The 19,946-nt window shown below is 48.7% G+C and overlaps 1 protein-coding gene across 5 annotated transcripts in view; it reads left to right on the top strand.

Annotated features, from left to right (window-relative positions):
* Positions 1–19,946, top strand: part of CDK5RAP2 (CDK5 regulatory subunit associated protein 2) — a 2,172,192-nt gene that overhangs the window by 1,747,576 nt on the left and 404,670 nt on the right. For all 5 annotated transcript variants that reach the window (XM_069609888.1, XM_069609889.1, XM_069609892.1 and 2 more), the window contains one exon: positions 14,260–14,508. In XM_069609888.1, coding sequence (XP_069465989.1) covers positions 14,260–14,508 — 249 coding nt within the window. The remainder of the gene's footprint in view (positions 1–14,259; positions 14,509–19,946) is intronic.

Here is a 19,946-nt window from a genome sequence, read left to right on the forward strand (position 1 = left end):
GGAAGAGGAAAAGGGATAGGTAATCTGTTTCAGAATCTGTGATTTGGACCACAGGAAAGTGGGTCGATTTTTTTTTTTTGCCGAAGTCAAGTGCCTCGTTGGAAATAATCGTTTGGTCTGACAAGGAAACCGTAACAGGAGATGCAAGTGGAATAAGTTTGGCATGCGCAGTGCAAAGATTAGATCTAGGGGAGCTTGTGGTAAGCATCTGGTGGAAAGGGCAATAACAGATGAGATTTACCCCTGATCAGCACACGGAGCCGCACTACCGCAAAACTGTCACTTCCTCACCACACTTCACGTGCGGGCTGGAGGCTTTTAAAGGAAGTGCTGCAGATGATCCAGTCCGAGTAGGACAAAACACTCCAAATCCGCAGCATGTCTGCAAAACTGTCAGTTGCTCGGTTCACTTCTGCCACGTGAGGTCTGGGGGCTTTTAAAGGAAGTGCTGCAGGGGTATCCTCCAAATCCACAGTATATCTGCCAAACAGTTACTTTCTCACTTCACTTCCGCAGAAATGTAACAGTGTATGCGTTAACGCAATAAGTAGGGCAGGAGTATCGGATAAAGGGTGCCTTATGAGAAAAGCTGTTTAAATGTTTTTCAAACTTGCTTGCAGAATCTCCAACCTTAAGATTACATTATTTCAAGTCGTCTGACAACCACCTGAGAGGTTTTACTTTTCTTCAAAATAAGCAGTGTTTACTCTACCTCAATGCCTTCTAGTATATGAGGCATCCTGCACTCTTTCTATCATAGTGATGGTAAAGTCAGCAGTTATGCATACATTCTGTCCTCATTTCTCTGTTCTTATGGGAGTCTACTCCGTGGGGAAGGAACCAGAGCCTTTTGCACAACAAATGACCTCAATTTAAATGTAAACACGGTGCATATGTACATGCATGAGGTGAGGCCCCCCACAAAGCGGTTACGCCGTCCAGCAATGCCTCTCAGTCGCACTTTCTGAACCAGTGGGCCTCTCAGTGGCACTTTCAGAACCAGTGGGATCTGACACCTGGGTAGTGGGTCTTCCCTTCCCTAATTCCTTCACTTGTATTAATATTTGATGGTTTCTTTTTTCTCTAAACTACCCGCTAGTTTTTTCGCCTCGTTCATGTCTGCACAAACCATTTTCTGAACATGCAGTCTATGCGCATGGCAGTTTTTGGCATCAGATCCAGCGCATGCTGCCCAGAGCTTTTGAGCTTGAATTATCGCTGCAGTGCCTGTAACACTCGTAACACGCTTTCTAATCAATTTCTGAAGAGGTGGCTCCAGTGGTGGGAGGAACTCTTCTCTGCTGTCCCACCTTATCTGCCACAGTATTTTGTGACCGTGGAAGAAGGTAAGCAGGCCCCTGTTTTCTGTGGCACCTTTTCACTATGACTGCTTTCTGGAGAAGCTGTGTCCAGGAGTGGTAATTTGGTGCTCCCAGAGCTATCCACCATACTCTTCATTATACTATTGGTAATGACACTGAGGGTCTTGTGGGGTTTAGCACCAGGCTGACTCGTAAGCATCCTGAGACTTCCAGCAGGATAGTCAGTTACTTGGACCACATTTCTTCCCCCTGAGTTTGCTCCGTCCTGAAAGTCTCTACTGTGCTGTACCATCTTGGCACAACAGGACAGGGCAGTGCTTTTGGTTGGTCTAACACAGTAAACACACGGCCAACCAAAAATGACCCTCAAGCTTGCACTACATCGTAACCCTGTGGGGCCAAGATGGCAGATCAAGCAGAAGCACAAACTGATGACATTTTGAAAAGTATGACTGACACAGCCTCCATCTTGTCTTAACCTTAGGAGTCTTTTCACCATCACTCCTGGTGATGAAACTGAGGTCCAAGTCTTGCACGGTGGATTCTATTACGGTAATTGTCCCCTCCCCACCTACACACAGCAAGCAGGGAGTCATTTCTGCCACACATTGACTGTTCCCCATGCCCATGGCAACCAGTTCCACAGCATACCCTCCTTCCTCAGTAGTCATTTGTGACTTTAACTCCCTCATGGATTGTGTACCGCACAGATATCTGATGTGGTATCCCACAGAAAACCCTGATTGTACTCCTTTCTCCGCCACTCCAACGCATTCAACAAGCAGATACATTTTCTTAGAGTGCTTTCAGAGGCTGGTCTTCTAGTTGCCTTTGACATGCTACTTTGCGGGGCTTGTCAAAGAGGTTCTGCCACAGGCTATGCCCTCAACTGACTTCTACCATCTCCTCATCAGGTGTGCCTTCAGGGCCAGTGCTGCATCAGAATAGGCAGCAGCCTCAATGTCAGGATGACTTAGGCATAAGCCTAATGCACCCCGATTTCAGAGGTATCTCCTATTCCGGACACACTATTGTTCCTCGTGCATTCCTTCCACTATTGTGGGGATCTGGAACTGGTGATGACATGGAGTAAACTCTTGCATCCTCCCAAGATGGGATGGTGGAATTCATGGGCATTTCCACTCTGAAACAAACCAAACTGAAGACGGGGTTCTGTTAGGTGTTTTAGCCTTTCAGGCTCTGAATAAAAGGGGTATATCCTTTCAGAAGATGTTATTACTTAGGTTTCACAGATATGGCAAAAGCCCCACTCTCTTCTGTCTACCAATAGGAAGCCAGGCTCTGGTACAGAGGACGGCCATCAGGCAATTATTGCCTTTTGCAGCCACCCGCTTGGGCCAGTCTTTGACACCAAGCGGCACCACAGACTTCTTATTTCTGGGGTCAGGAAAGTGTATTCCAACTTGTCCTTTCACTTATGGCAGTGTAATGCTGATACCATGGCCAATGCTGGCTTGTTATGAGATTCTGACGGGAGACCACCATATACAGTCACAATCAAGATCTTTTGATTTTTCTGATTCGGTCTATATTTCATTGGATGACAATTCCTGAAGAAGAGTTTTCATAACTCGAAAACGCATCGGATAAGCAAAGCCATCTTGCTGGTCAACACTTTAAAAAAGCCATATTTTGCTCTGTTGTACTGATGCAAAGCAATCACTGTGTCAAATTTTATTAACTCTTGACAGAATGTATATAAAATATTATATAGAATATTGTGAATTGAGTGCAAAAATATTTTGAGGACTACTAAGTTATTGATCAGAAGTATTTTCCTCCATTTGAAGCTTTATGGGTTGTGCGCAATAATTGTCCACATCAGTGTCATTATGTGGCCCAAATAGTTATCTTGTTCTAAGGTCTAGACTCTGTTGGACCTGGTTGTTAGCACCCCTGATTCCACTTTAGCTATTCTTACAAATATACATTTTTTTCAACATTTTACTCTCATTGGTCAGCAGGGGCACTTTTTTGTTAGTACCATGCTGTCCGCAGCCAAACTGTCACAAAGTGACCACTCGGACTTCAGCATGGCTGTGTCCGTTAATGACTCCCACGGCCCTCCTAGGACCTGCGACAGCCTCAGGAAAAGGAGAAGGCGGAGGTTCCTAAAAGGGACGCCAGCCAGGGCTGGACACAAGATCTAAGAAAGTAAAGCAAGAGAGAGAGGGAGTTAACAATGTGTCAAAATAGGATTCCCTCTCAAATCCCTCATCCAGTTTCAGTAACTACCTCTGCAGTAGAGATGCGTCTCCTGATATGATAAAAATGCCAGGAGGAAAAATCAAACTAATCAATGTGGGACCTCCATGACTGGTATGAGGGCAGGAACTAAAAAAAAGAAGGAAGTACAGAACAAGTCTCTCAGAAAGGTAAGATTCCAAGTATAAACATATCCAAGGTAAACAGATTCACCAAGTAAAAGTACAGCATTAGGTTGAGGCAGGCCGGGTCAAAAGGAGGCAGGCATTAAGGACATAATCATTGGGCAGGTAGCAGTCCAGAGAGGCAGTCAGGGTTAAAAGGAGGCAGGCAGCGAAAGGAGAGAATCGCTAGGCAGGTAGCAGTCCAGAGGCAGGCAGGGTCAAAAGGAGACAGGAACACACACACTGGTTCTGCGGGCATCACGGCCTAAGCGATTCCTAGCACAATCCAAGAATAGATTGTGGCGAGAGACAGCAGACTTCCATGTCAATCCTCTCCTTGTTAAGGGGGTCTCCTAGAAGTCTGTTGTATTACATTATGACAGCATTCATCCACAATATATTGAAGCCTTTTCTTCAGGGCAGACATGTGCTGGTCCACTTGGCTATGGGCTACTCAGTTTACCCAGGATATTCAGGGCAATATCTTGGTTCTTCCTTTTGATGGCTCTGAATTGTTCTAATCGAGCACTTACAAAGAAAGCCTCCTCCCAGACTACCAAGTCCTTAGATGTCCTGACAAGGCCAACCATAACCTTAGTGAGTAGATTCAAAACCTCTGGAGGCTTCTTCAGCTTCCATGATTGCCACAGTAGTCAAAGAGACTGCTCTTCTGGTGCATCAAGAAAAAATGAGTGCATCCCCAACAGGTGTTTGGAGAATAAAGCAAAATGGTATTGAGGTCCAAAACCATGCCGAATCACAACCATTTTGGCAGGCTGGACGTTAATCATTTCTGACCCATGGGTCATCTCAGTAGTTTCCAAAGGGTGCCAGATTTCCTTCCTACCCCATTTCCCCCGTCCTTGGCTCCGATTTTAAACGTGGCCTCTGCTTCCACCTTTTGGGAGTTTCAGAACCTTTTACAGATTACCGCCTGGGAGGAGGTGCCCATTTTGGAGTGTGGCCTAGGGTTTTCATATTTTGTATACTCCTACATCCCGTCCTCTTTCTTTCATCCTTGTGGGCGTCACCCAACATGGGGACGGTACCAGAACCTTTGGCAGCGATAAAATTGAGTTTCCCCTCTAAATTTAGAATAGCACGCAGGGGCGCGGCCTCGAGCATGGGAAAGCCCTGCCGAGGCCCTGCCCTTCAGCGCCTCGCCTTAGTCCCATTTTCCGCATGGACAGTGTTGGACCTGGCAGCCAGCGCAGGGACTTTTTTAGCTTTCCACTTGCTCCTCATTTTTGTTTTTTCAATCTTATTTCACTTCCTTTTGGTGCCTTGTCTCCCCCAGCGCATGTTTGCTGCAAGAGGATTCATGAGGTGTGCCTCTTGCGACTGCTCGTTCAAGGCCTCGGACACCCATGCACTCGGTCTTGAGTGTTTGGGGCCCCACCACCGCTGGGATGCACATTTGGCTTGCAGTGCTCTCGGTCACAGGGCATTGACGAATCAGTTGTCACTGGAGGGAGAACTTCCACATTTCTCCTCTGCCCCACCTTAAGGACTTTGTCTCCAGGACCTCTCATCAAGACAAAGTGAGCCCTCTGTTCAGCACTGCACCACAGTGCAGTGACTCCTTCCCCCGGGGTTCCCACATAGAGGGGTTCCTTGAAATAAGGTGCTGGCAGGCCTGAGGCCTCTAAGACTACCAGCTCCAAAGCCAGGGGGGCGGGGGGATCTTCAGGGTGCTCTGGGGCCAGATATGAGGCTATCCAGGCTACTGGTTCCCAAGCTGAGGGGCTCAGGGGCCCTACCAGACTGTCCTCAGAGGGGCGATCAAGTTCGTCATCCTCTTCGACCCCAAGGTGTAAGGGGGTGTCGAGTGCCACCTCTAAGAGTCTGTCCTCGACAAGATCCAGCACAATAACCGGCAGAGGTGCCAATGGCGTGCAGCCTACCAGAGCTTGTTCCGAGGTCGTGAGTCAGGGCGTTACGACTACTGGCCATCCGGCTGAGGGCTCATCGCCTACCAGAGTGATCTCTGAGGTCGAGGCTTCCGCTGCTGTGCAAGACCCAAGGTGCATTCTCCCATGTCTGAGGCCTCTCATGGCTTAGGGCCTTCGCGCCCTCCCACCCAGGGCGTGGCGCAAGGCTTCAAAATGGTGGAGAGGCACGTGGAGGGGCCTGCCAGGCCGGCGACCATCTTCGATCCAACTCGGGGCCCGCCCGTGCTCTCGCCCATTGAATGGGCTCTGCAGGAAGATCCCAGTGCCCTTCCCTTTGGAAGGATGGTACAGGCATCTGGTCTCCTCAGGGATACGTCTACCCATTGCAGCTTTACGGCTACACGCCTCAGCGTTTTGACCAGGAGCGCAGACTCAGTGCCTCGGGGGCCAGGCCCCTGGGGACCCAGCAGTTTGCAAGGGCCGCTTCTTCGAGCGATTCCTTTTGCGTTCCCCCCAGATGAAGGAGCTGCTGAAGGATATAGTGAAGGAGGTCCTCCTGCAAGTGGTGCCTCCCCAGCCCCACCCCTCCCTCTGGATACCCCTCCCATTCTTCCAGCGCTGCCGACTCCAGTGCCGGTCCCTCCCCCGGTCTAGGCTCTACGGGCTGTTCAGACCCCTCAACCGCCTCCTGTACCACCAATGCCTGTCTTCTCCTGACTTAGGAACCTCGTCGGCACCTGTGTCCCAGGGCCCAAACTACCCTCGGTCTGTGGATAGAGCGGGGGGCGCGATGACACCCAGCACGATGAACCCGCTGCATTCATTAAGGCCTTTCATGACCGCCTTCGTGGCCCGGTGGAGTTCTTGGGGGTCCCTCTGCCTGAGGAAGCACCCCAAGAGTTGTGAGTGCTAGCAGAGGTTTTGGGTAAGCGCACCATGGTCCGGTCTGGCATCCCACTCTAGAAGGATGTCCTGAAGGTGGCGCAGAACATCTGGGATCCTCCTGGCCTCCCACCCATTCTTCAGTGGTGGCTGCGGCCTCATATTCTAAACTATCATCTTCGTCATCTTCCTCCACGGGAGCCACCTCCAGTTGTCTCTCCAAGGAGGACAATGTCCTTGAGTCTATGGAAAAGCGCTGTTATTCCATCTCAGGACTGCATCTGCAGGCAGCCAGCGCAGACAGGACCTCATGGAGTCTTCAGTCTCCTACATTGACACAGCCAGCAGAGGGCTGTGTCTTGGTGTTGAGATGAGAAGGATGGCTTGGCTGCACGCCACTACGTTTTCAGCTGACGTACAGGAACGGATCTTGGATCTGCCCTTCACGGGCGTGGACCTTTTTCATTCGTCAACAGATGACGAGTGGACAAAGAAGAAAACCTCCACTCAAACCGCCAAGTCCTTGGCCATACTGACAAAACCTGGACAAAAATCTTCCCTCAGTCCCAGGGCAGGACCGAGTTCAAACCCTGTGCTTTCTCCAGCTTCAAGAGGTTTCGGGACCACAATACACAAAGGCCTGACAGGTGGCCCAACGACAACAAGAGGAATCAGCAGAAGCTTTGCGCAGGTTTTTCCACTCCCCCTCCCCTGCCTCTGACGCCTAGAAGCAGTAACTTCAAGGTCGAGGAAGACAGCCCGCCTGTTGGGGGGCATTTGGCTCCTTTCCAGGACACCTGGTAGCATCTTTTCAACAACCCGTGGATCCTATCCATAGTCTCCAAGTGCTTCAGTCTTCTTCCTTTCCCTCTACCATCCTCTCTTCCTTTTCGTCAGATCAGCTCCCTGGCTCTTTTACGGGAGGTCCTTTCTCTCTTGGAGATGCAGGCGATAGCACCGGTTCCTCTTTCAGACAAGGGCTCTGGTTTCTATTCCAGGATTTTTGCGGTACCCCATGAACAAACAGGCTGGCCTGAGGGTTCTACTGGACTTGTCATTTCTAAATCTGTCTTTACCACTGGAACGCTTCAAGATGATTACTCCCGTGCACATAGCCAAGTCTCTGTTTGCAGTGAACTGAATGTGTTCCCTGGACCTCAAGGATGCATACCTGCATGTACCCATCTACCAACCGCATCAGAAGTTTCTGCGGTTCACGTTTATGCTTTACCACTTTCAGTACAAGGTGCTGCCCTTTGGCATGAACTTGGCCCCTTGTGCCTTCACAAAGTGAATGAACGCAGTGGCAGGCCTTCTCTGCTTGGAGGGCCATCATCTGTACCCTTATTTGGACGACTGGCTGGTGAGGGCGGGGTTCACCCGAGGGTGGCGGATATATCCTTCATCAGCTGGGGTTCTCCCTCAACCAGAGGAAGTCACTGTTGTGCCCATCTCAGGATCTGGTCTTCCTCGGGGTGCGTTGAAACAATGTGTTCCCTGCGCCCAAAAGGATCCTGTCCCTCAGCAAGGCAGTGGAACACTTTCTGGCCAACTTGACCACCTTGGCATTTTAGTTGCAGCACATTCTGGGCCTGATGGCCTCCTGCATGCTCACTGTACTGCACGCTTGCCTCAAGACGAGGTGCCTCCAGCTCCAACTGGTGGCCAGTTGGGATCAGAGATGGGGTCTCAGTCGGAACAGGATCCCAATACCACTGATCCTACTGCTTGAGCTTCACTGGTGGATGATGGATGGCAATGTTTCAGTGGGAGCCCCCTTCACCCGACCGCAGCCTACCCTGATGGTGACAGCAGACTCCTCTCTTTTGGGCTGGAGGGCTGCTAGATTCATGGTGCATGGTCCAGGACAAAAGCCCTCCTGCATATCAATCTGCTCAAGCTTAGGGCAATGGGCCTCGCCCTCAAGGCGTTTTTGCCAAATCATCAGAGGCAGGCCTGTTCTGGTCAGGACTGAAGATTTTACTACGATGTTTTACGCAAACAAGCAGGGTGGCACCCGTTCTCCTCCCCCGACCCCTTCCTCTACACGCTGTATCGAACTGGGAATAGGCCCTGACGGAAGGAGTTTGGATTTCAGCAGTCCACCTCCCGGGGCACAGCAATGCAGAGGTGGACCAGCTGAGGCGCTTGGGGTTCAACACCTATGAGTTGGAGTTGCACACTGGCTCCTTGTTGCCCCTGTTCCAGCATTGGGGGTTTGTTGACCTGGATTTGTTTGCATCCCCTCTGAATTCCAAGTGCCCCCAGTTTGCTTCATGGGCAGGACAGGGTCAGGGGTCTCTGGGAGATGCCTTCCAAATCTGTGGGCAAGGTGGCAGGTGCTATGCGTTCCCGCCCACGCCTCTGCTCCAATGGACCATCTGCAAGTTCTGAGCTTCAGTGTGTTGCAGCATCATCCTGATTGCCCCCCACTGCCTTTGAGAACCTGATTTTCAGATCTGCTGCAGTTGTGCTCCGATGGTTCCTATCCACCATCCGATCTCCAGCAGAAACTTCCTGACGCAGCAGGGCGGGGCAGTGGAACGTTCGGACCCGGCCAAGCTGCCCCTGGCAGCCTGGTTCCTGACCAGCTGAGGCTTCAGCATGCTCGATTCTTGGATGGCGACTGTGACATAATTCAGCAGACCAGGAGACCCTAGAATTGGTCCCAGTAGAAGAGCAAATGGACTAGGTCCACCATTGGACTCGTGACTAGGGTCTGGATCCTGTCATCTGTCCTCTGGTTGACATACTGGCTTTTGCAGCACACCTGTATCGCTCTTGAGTCCAGGTAGATACTTGCCGCACTTATTTGGCGGCCATTGAAGCTTACAAGAATTCTCCTGAGCATGTTTTCGGCGGTCAACCTGGTGGTTAAGGCCCACCTTAAGGGGTTGCCTAGGCGTTTTCCTCCGGTGCATAGGCTGCACCCAGTCTGGGACCTCAATGTGGTTTTTGCAGCTTTGCAGCGCAAGCCTTTTGAGCCAATGGCCGCTGTGGACATCCGCTCAGTAACACTAAAAACAGTTCTACTGGTGGCTCTCACCTGGGCTTGCAGGGTCAGCGAGCTGCAGGCGTTGTCTTCGTGCGAACCCTTCGCCACGTTTCATAACTACAAGGTCATCTTTCGCACTCATCTGAGTAACTGCTCAAGGTTGTCGCTCCATTCAATTCAAACCAGATCTACCTGCCGGTGTTGTTCCCGAAACCCACAGTCTGATGCAGAAAGGGCTTCGCATTCCTTGGACCTCAAGAGAGTCGTTAAGTTCTGCCTCTCTCGGACTAAATCCTTCAGGAAGTCTGAGGCATTGTTCATCACTTCCGGGGGCACGTTCCCCGGCACCTAGGCTTTGTGAGAAACCTGAAGGTGTCTCCCTAGCCCCCAGGGATCTGTCATCCAGGTGGCTAGGACACAGCCATCGCTGTTGTATCCAGTTCCTGGGGGTGGACCCATGAGGGAGGATCACCTGGATGGGGGTCCTCGGGGAGTGGAAGTGGGACACCGACCAATGAGACGATGTATCCCCCTTCTTTCGACACCTTTTCCCCATTCTACCACGTATGGCGTTCAAAACCACTGCCCTCCCCCATCCCCTTTTCCTACACGAAAACTTTCTCACGGCACACCAGAGAACGGACTAAGACCAGAGCCGTTAACCTGACATGTGCCAATACAAGAGTCAGGCAATTGATCAGAACCACACACACCTGATAGCCCTTTCCCTTCCCCACTGGGATAAAAGGTGGAGCGAGAGAGCACAGTACGAGCTCGGCAGACAGCACAACGAGACGGCTAACCATGCCCAGCAGTTCAAAAGGAGAAAGGCGGTGGGAAGCGAGAGGGTGGCGAGGGAAGAAGCGACCTTGCCCTTTTCGTCCCATGCCCACAGAACCTTCATGGAAGAGAGCCTAAGACCGCGGACAATAGCACAAGTGTCTTGCAGCAGATGTCAACGGTACACGGAGCGTGTTGACACTGATAAGTGGGAGAGACGGAAACTCCTGCTACTGTGGTACCGGCCTTGACTCCAGTAACGATGAAAGGCAAGCGGTTCATCACAGCCGGTGAGTCGAGGGGAGAGCCGATAAGAGCCGGGCTGTGATGAATGAAAGTTGCAAAATGGAAATTGAATTAAGTTCAAGGAACTGGAAAAGTGTTGAGGGGAGACCAGCTGCAGGGGGAACCGGCACCACATGGGTGTTTCTCCGAGACATTCTGGTCGATCCCCGATTGAGTGAAACTACAGAACCCACAAGGCCGTAGCAAAGCCGCCAAAAGAGGTCATAGTGGTCATACAGGAGGTCTAGCAAAATCCCCATACAATCGAAAGGCTTTGGTCTACAAACACAAGAAAGTAAGGGAAGTGAATCCTGCATGGTGAAAGTAAAAGGAAAGTGAATCCCGTGAACATTGAAAGTAAATGTGAATGAGAAATCGGCGAGAGTGAACCCAGAAGAGGGATCCTAACGAGAAGGGGGCAAAGTCTAAAGACCTGCCATGACGTCCCTGCTGGGTGGGATTAAGAATTATGCTAGAAGAGATCTTGAATTCACGACTTCATCACCCACAATTCTAACAAAGGGCCAACTGCCCTCCCAACAGATGACACTGCTTCTACCCTTTTTTCGCATCTTAAAGCAAGCATTTTTTAAGAGCTTCTTCAGTGTCAAAGCTTATTGGACATCTGTTCTCTGATGGATACGCTGAATAAGTTTGTCTGGGCCACATGTCCTTATAGAGAAAACATGGCAACACAGACTGATGTACAATCTCCTACAGTCGTTTTGAGTCGGCTGATAAAAACAGATAACTGTTGCCAAGCCAATCTACAAGGGGAGAGATTGGACCAAGCCTCTCAAACCAAGCTTATTAGAGATATCCCCTTGCATCTTTAAGGATTTTACCTGCGATTAATGAACAGGCCAAATTTCCCAGCACCGACCCTAAGGGTCAAGTTACGGACTCATCATTCTTAACCCCAGTACTTGATCACAATCTTGCCCAAAAACCTAATGCACAAGCAGGTATCCATGCGAAACGTGCGACTGGAAAAATTCCAAATACCAAGGATCAAAGAAATTAGCACCCATGCCTTTATTATGGATCAATGAAATTTTGTCATTTCTAACATTGGGAAAGCAGCTGGAAGAGAGACCATAGAAGCGCTACGCAATAAAGTTCTTGCATGGCTGCGATAACGTACATGTCCTGAGGTTGTTAGATTGATTGACTTGAAGGTCATTCACTGGATTGACTTGAGCGATTGGTGCTCTTCACCAAATAGTGACTGTCATAGTGGGCTGTGGGTCCAGTAGGTTACCACACTTTCTTAGCATGTGCAATTACCTCCCTAGAAGGGGTTCAAATTGTAAACTAATACTTTAAGTGCATTGTTAGATGGAAATGTATTATTCATGTTTCTTTGACCCGTTATGAACATAGTTATAATTTTGGGACGATCAGTCTCTCTATTGGTTCCACCGGGTTTTTAGGTTGTACATTATTTTGCTTTGTTTTATGTTTATTGTTGTATTGTCTTATTGTTCGTCTGTATGCGCCATGCCGCCTATGGGTCCATTGTGCGCGATACAAATACATTTTTAAAAAAACAATTTAAAAAAAGAAAGAGAAACAGGGTGTTGACAAAGGTAAAAGGCCAAGGGATGTCCATCGTAACTGTTTAAAAAGACATTGAAAATTATGAGTGAAGGGTCTGCGTCTGGAAGAGGGGGGCCGAGGGGTGAAGTCGTCACCCAAAGTGAACTGTAAAAGAGAACTTTGTGTATGTTTTGTTTATTGGATACATCAGGCCCCCGAAGGCAAGAGACTTTCAGGAGAAACGAGACTTGGCCATCGACGGTCCTGATTGCTGTCATTGGAACTGTTAACTCATGCTGGGAGAACTCAAGTGTGTGCAGTGCTCCATGCCCCCATCTTACCCTGTGCACGAAACGTGGGGAAGGGATTCCCAGGCTACCGCATCCTGACATATTATTTACGAACACTTCTTTCTTTTCCTGAAAACTATCCCACACCCTTTTTTGTATTAGTTGTGAGGTTTGACAATAGGTTTCTTAGTACAAGCCCTTATTATTTGACACAACACCACCAGGACTGCCTTATTTTTCATCTGATGGTTGACGCTTCTTCCCATCTTAGATTTATGTTTAGGCGTTTTCCCAACCAGCATACATAATTCATTGTTCAATAAACACCCTTCAACTGTGATCATTTGTGTCGGTCTTACTTGTTGCCACCATGAGTTCCTCACAGCTTTCAAAGCATCTATCGCCAATTGGATGGTTCAGGCCATTTCAGAGGCGTACATCGCCATGGGCAAACCAGTTCCTGAGGGGATTCATGCCCTGCGGTCAGAACTAAGGTCATGGCCTTCTCGTTCCAGAGGCATACTTCTTGGGATGTCACCTGCAAGGTGGCTACTTGAGCCACTCCGTTGGCCTTCTGTAAGCACTATTCCTTGGATACCAGCTCCAGGCGCGATGCAGAATTCAGTCGGGCAGTTCTGAAGAACCTTTTTGCTTCGTCCTAGATATGAGGCAGGTTGTCACAGTTCCACCCTGTGGTCTTGTTCGGTGGAATCGCCCACAAGGATGGAGGAAAGGGGACAGGATACATGAGTATTCAAAGTTACTCACTGTAGTGACTAGAGTACTCCTAGTCCATAATCCCCTATCCTCCATTCGTCCCATCCACCTTCCCCTGCTTGTTTGCCAAGGTCTAATATATCCAGTGAAGCCAGGTATTTAAGTGTCCGATGTGTTAAAAGGGGGCTGAAGTGCCTGAGGGCGGGGCCTAAGAAGTGGAGGGGGTGTTTCCATGCTGGGGGCTGCGGCCCCGCGCTATACTAAATTTAAAGGTGAAGCTCAATTGTTCTCTGCCAAAGGTTCCGGGGACCGTCCCCATGTTGGGGGACGCCCCACAAGGATGGAGGAAAGGGGACAATGGACTATGAGTACTCTAAAAATTGGGTAACTTTAATGACTACTACATAAATGTAAAAGCAATTTAAACCAGAACTGTGGTGTGTGAAAACTTTGACACAGGCACGGCAGCAGGTAGCAATGTGCTTGATAAGATGTCAATGTTTGTAAACACCAGCAGTTAAATAAACTTAGAGTTGGCACGGATGGCACTAAGCGCCTCAAGACCTTCCCCTTTGCTTCCGCCTTCTCTCTCCCTCTCCCCTGCTGATGTCCTGGCCAAATCTGCACTTGTTACCTGGCTACCCTCTGATCTCGGGCCTAGGTCCCTTACCACCCAGTTGCACACCTGCACTGCCCTACGGCAACCCCTGCACAAGGGTCTGTGTCCGTAACCCTACAGTCCCCTCCCTGCACTTAGACACCTGTGTCTGCACTTTCCCTTTTATCCGCCACCCGTTGGCTGCATTTCTTGTAATCTGTTATTTTCTTGTACTGCACTTCCCCTCTCCCCTTTCCCTCGCACTTTTCCCGACCCTCTCCCCTGCACTTGCGTGATCTCAATATCACTTGGCCTAGTAATGTCATTGTCTCTGTCCTCCCTTTGTCCCCCCTCCCTTGCCTTGTCACGCCTTGAAACACCTGTTCATAGGCACGTTATAAATGCCATATCATATTGTATATCATGGGTTTAGAGACTCCACACAGCTGCTGCCAGTTCCTGCCTAGTTATTCTGTCCCATATTGGTAATTACTCAATGTATCTATTTTTTTGTCTTAGGAAATTGTATTTTTTTTTTTTTTCGGTTACCTTCTCAATTTGATTTACAGATGTGAGACAAGAATCACTTGAAGAATTTGCAAAGGAACAAGTCAAATCACTCGATTTGAGTAAACTTTTGTCTGAAATACAATGTTTACGTGTTCAGCTGGAAAGGAGCATAGAAGCAAATAATGCTTTGCGCAAAAAACTTGAGGAGCAGATTTCAAAAGGAAATGATGAGCCTGAGAAAAAAGAGTCACAGCTAAAGATGAACAATGATTTCAAAGAAGAATGTCAGCACGGTGTAGAAAAACATGGTAATGTGTGCTTTCCGAATTATATTTTTGTTACCCGTTTTAGCCTGGGTTTTGCTAACGTGGTAGGTTAAAAACAAGGTATTTACACGTGAAATAATTCAATATCTCAAATGAAGGTGTTATTTATTTGTTCCATGCTGGAAAATTGCAGTGATGGTTACATCCAGCAAGTAGTGTGGGTTACAAGCTGTAAAAATCAATAAAGCTGTTGATGAAAACGGCAATATTCATCAAATTATTGAAAAGTTAGTTTGAAGCTAATGCCTTCGGCATATAATAACCCCTTCAAGGATATGCCTACTCGAAGTCTTGTTAAAAAAGTAACCACCTTATGTAGAAAATGTATAGAAAATTGGACATGCCATCTCTGTGATGGACTATCTCAATTGTCTGCCGGATATGTTGCATGCATTATTTCATGTCACTTCTATAAACTACTGTCTCTGCCATAATACCTCCAACTGTTGCTACTATCCTGCTCAGTCCAAACACTGTATATGGGGTGTTATTCCTTCGTAGTACTTTTTGGGAGAAAGAGACTTGCGTCCTACAGACATACCTTCCTCTTTAGCACACCATCAGAAATCTTGGACTAGTCCGATCTTGACACGTTGTCGAACCATGTTCCAGTTTTCAGGGTTCGAGAGATTTATGATCACTTTTTAATGTTGGAGAAACTTGTTGAAACACAATTCCTTAATAGTCACGTCACAAAAAGGCACTGACACAAGATTCACAGCTCGCTCCCTTCTGCTGCCCTTCCAGATTCTCCTCTGTGTTTATCCTCCTGGATCTCGACCGCCTTTGAAAATGGAACTTGCTTCTCCCTTTTCTCTTGGTTTCTAGGGCACTTCCCTGGCCTGGATCACCTTGTACGCTTCGGACCACCTATGATAAACTCTTGAAACTCATCTAACTCCTGACTGCTAATATGTTGCCCTTTTCCCCCATGCCTATATCCTTCCCTACAATACATTCACCCTGTCTACCATGGTAGCAACTTTGTGGTTTTATTTGAAAGCAAGCCTAATTTCTATCTGTTTATCACCACCAATGCCATGCCAGCAAGGCCAAACCTCCTAAAATGCCATGACCACCTTACCCTTCAGCAAAGCCATGACTTCTACTCTTGTGCTCAGCAGGCCAGATGACTGCAGCCCCCATCCCTTTGTCTGACTCCCAAGTATGTAACTTTATTAGTCATGCTTTCTTCAGTCTCCCTGGAGCCTCTCCAAGTGATAATTCAGGGGATGTTTCTCTAGCACCAACTTCTTCAAATGTTATCTTATTGTCTATAAATGTATCTCTTGTTCTTCTCTATCCCCCCTCAGTACTCCAAAGCAAAGCTCTATCTTTCTGTTGCCAACTTCATCTGCCTCCTACATCCTCTGCTGTACCCTCTTTACTTCTTAACCACTGGAAGTCCCTACTCTCTGATATCAGGAGCATTGCCACTGTACAGGCCTTCAAGACTGAGGCACATAGTGGCCACACCCACTTCCGTAGCTTGCCTCAAGTCCGCGATTGAAAATAATGTCTCTTTTATCTCCCTCCACCACATTCATCAAATTTTCAATAATCATTTATCTACCCCTGTAAGCCATGCTCGTGGGAACTGCCATATTCTCTGTTCAGTGATGTACAGTGTTTCTGATGGGGCCATTGTTACTTTCCTTGCAAAAACTTGCAAAAATTCCTCATCTTGTGAAATTTCTTCCAAGACACGGACTCAAACACAAAATCCTTGTCATTAGCCCCAGGGGCAGAATTTGTCTCTGCAACCAGCAGGCAGAATGCAACTCTACAAACATGTCATTTCTGTATCATTGGTGCTGTTTATCACATCAGTGGTATGCATAGGGAGCATAGGAGTCTCATTACCTCTGTTCCTTTTTTTCAGTGTGCTTTGATGCTAGTTCTCGGAACAGCGACCTTCTATTTTTTCATATATAGCATTTAGTCTCCTAAGACCATTTGAATGCACGCTGTGCCGGAACTGAGGGAAGCAAACGCCTGTGCCCGATCTGCTCTGGTGCTTGGGACTGGATCACGACACCAAGGATTGTGGCACTTGCCAGTCTGTGCACTATAAGGCTGTTAGGGTGCAGGGTGCAAAAGTATTTATTCCTCTCCAAAATGTAGACAACACTATAGGGCACTGCTTCTCCCCTCCACAGTCGGATCTCAAGAGGGATTCTGTTCTCTGTTCTAAGGATGTAGTGGAAACGAAAAAGAAGGAAGAGATCAACTCCTGTAGTTCTTTCTCCTTAAACGACCACCCTTTCTAATGGATCATAACCTTCCACGGATTCCTCTTCTTTAATATATCCGATATTCTGCTTGCAGCTTCAGAAGCTTTTCGACAGCAGAGGGCGCGGTGCATAGTCAACTCGAGGTCCCTTGGTGGCTTCCATCCCACTCTCGGCCGTGACACTGGTATAAATCGCACAGCACACTTCGAACGACTCTATTGCCTCAGCGATTGTCAACTGCGTTTGTCTTGAGATTTTGAGTAAAGCCTACTCCGAAAACCGGATTCATGAGGTGTGCTGACTCTGGATCGAAAATGTCGGTTACATACCCGCACAGGATATGCCCCTTGTGTCTACAGGTGGACCATAAGGTCGATGACTGTGGCTCTTGCCAGTCGATGAACGTTAAGGCCTTGAAAGAGAGCAAGGGGAAGCTCAACCTAGGTAGGCCACCATCTAAATCCCCTTTGACCACCCCGTCAAAAAAAGAGATTGTCCGACGAAAGAAGCTTGAGGGACATCTCAGAGACCAAAGAAGCGCTCTAAACATTCTAAGTGCTTCAGATTGAGCAGTGATTCTCAACATTCATCGTCTTGTCACAAAAAGTTAAAGAAGAAACGTCCTCACTCCCTGTCTTCGTCAGATTTCTCACCTGACAGAAAAAGGGTATGTTTCCAGAGCAAATCGGCATCTAAAACCGAATGGGAGGAATTTCGACTCCAAATGCTTGATGTGTTCTCGAAGGTGGCCCTTCGAAGGAACTTAAAAAGGCTTCTGACCCCATTGCACCTCGTAAGGCCAACAGAGAGTTGTTGAAGACTGTTCCTCACGCGCCCAAGAGCACGGGCAGTGAGTTTGAGAAGCGTCCTCGAGGGGCGTCGACAAATTCAACGTCTCAAGGCAAGTTGAAGTCTCACCCTTGCTCTTCTGCTCAGTTGAAGGAGTCGACATCGAGTTCTTCAACGTCGAGGCCGTTGACGATTTCGTCTGCAGTTTTAAGCCCTTGTCCAAGAAGTCCTTCTTCAAGACTATGGGCTCTATTTCTAAAGAAGAAGAAACTGCGGAATAGGGCACTCCTCCACTTGGATAGGAATATGGTACTCCAAATGTATGTCATGATGGCTGCTCCCGGGGAGCCAGGCCAGGCCCAGCGTCCCCGGAAGCAGACCTATCACCCACATCACCGGATCCAGCAGTCTGCTACTGGGGCCCTTTGGACCACGTCCTGGCGCCTTTGGCGCCAGGCTCATAAAAGGCTTCAGTCCTGGCGCCATAGGCGCCAGGCTCATTTGGTCAAAACATGTCATAATGCTTGGGTGGACTTACCTGAGGCAGACCATGCTGCTTACTCACCCAGAGCAATCCAGTCTGGCTGAGGTCTCCAGCCATTTAGGCTGGGAGGAACTATTTTTCCTCTTCAGGAACTCTTTTTCTTACCTGGGTGGGGCCGGAGGAAGGATACTCACCTGAAACACTCCTCTGCTATTTAAACCACGCCCGAAGGAATTCACGTGCTTCGCGTTATTCTGCATCAGCAGCAGGACGCTCACCGAGTCGGCTCCTGCATCCTGGCTCCTGACACGCCCTCAGCTCCTGGAACACCTGAAAGACAAAAGGAGAGAAAAGACAAGCATCCAAAGCTTTACTCACCGGAATCCTGCACTCGGGAAACCTTCTTCCGACAATCCTGCAAAAGAAAAGCACAAGGTTAGCAGCGCACCACAACGCTCGCCGCAGTGCCGCTTTCTCTTACCTTATCGTGGCCGCGCCACGTGCAGAAACGGCTACAAAGCTTGCAGCACCTCGGCACCTGCAAAAAGGGCAAAGACACGATTAGAAGCGCTCCGCTTCACCCGGTGCCACACCTATTCCACTTACCTTTACAAGGCCTTACCACGAACAACAGCGGTTTCGACGCCGGCAGCTAATCGGCTCCTGCAAAAGGGGAGAAGGTGAGCATCGGACTGGATACAGGAGGGAATACTCACCTAAGGACTTAGCAGATTTTGGTTGAGCTCAATCCTCCATTCGGGTCAGAAGGGCCTTTCTGCCTTTTCTAGACCCCAGCCCCAAAGGGGAAAAGACATTTAATATAATCTAAAGACTACATACTTACGGCAATCGCGAAGTGGGATCGAACAGCCAGAGGAATCGCGCCCACTAAATACCCCAGTGAAGTAACTGGAATCAACGCGCCCCTGCCCCAGAAGCAGGATGGAGAGCTCATCCTTACAGAAAATAAGGTGAGAGCCCACTAAAACCAAACTAGCGACAAGGGGATTTAGAAAGGGAAAATAGGGGGGAGCAGTTACTCTTTCCAGCAGATATTAACTCCCTCTTTCCCATCTACAGAAAAATTATCCTACGAGCCAGACAGACGAGATTCAGGGGAGGGCCAGTCCAGTCCATCTTCCAGGCCCTGCGCTTTACTGTAGAAGAATTGGTAGCAGTCCAGAACGGGTCAGCGCCTCTGTGGGAATCAGGTGAGCGTTACAATGTACCAGATGAACTAATTTACGATGAGTCTACGTTGTTGAACTTAGTTGATTGTTTAAAGGATGCAAGTGGCTTGGACACTTCACCGGAAGTGGAGTTTGCCTCCCCAGATTCAGCTGGTTATGCTGATGCCTCGTACAGGTCTGTCATGGGTAAGGTGACAGTGTACTTGTGCTGCGGTCGTCCTGTTAGAGAGGTTGACAAGGATGATCTACAGACACCCTAGATCAAGGTCTTCCTAAGGATCATGTCTTTCCATTTCATACTACTTTAATGAATAGGATCCTTGAAAATTGGAAAAAGCCAGACACCACACCAGAATTGACAAGAAAGTACAGGCCGCCTTCAATAGACCTGATATGATATGATATATGTCGTGTCATTTATAACGTGCCTGTACACAAGTGTTTCTAGACACAACAAGACAAACGTGGGTGGGGGGAGACTGAGGGAGGAAAGGACAAATGATCTTACTAGACCTTGTGTCATTCAGATCGTGCAAGTGTGACAGCGCAAAAGTGAAGGGGAAGGGGGAAGTGCCAGGGAAAGGGAAAGAGGAAGTGCAATCAGGGCAGCACTGCTCTGAGTGAGTGCAGCCAGGGCAGCACGGCTCTGGGTAAGTGCAAAGAAGCAGGGGGCTGTAGAGGTTACAGTTACAGCCCCTAAGTGCACAGTAGACCCGGAGGCAG

The sequence above is a fragment of the Ambystoma mexicanum genome, chromosome 8 (assembly GCF_040938575.1).
Source record: "Ambystoma mexicanum isolate Mex_15411 chromosome 8, UKY_AmexF1_1, whole genome shotgun sequence".
NCBI classification, from domain to species: Eukaryota; Metazoa; Chordata; class Amphibia; order Caudata; family Ambystomatidae; genus Ambystoma; species Ambystoma mexicanum.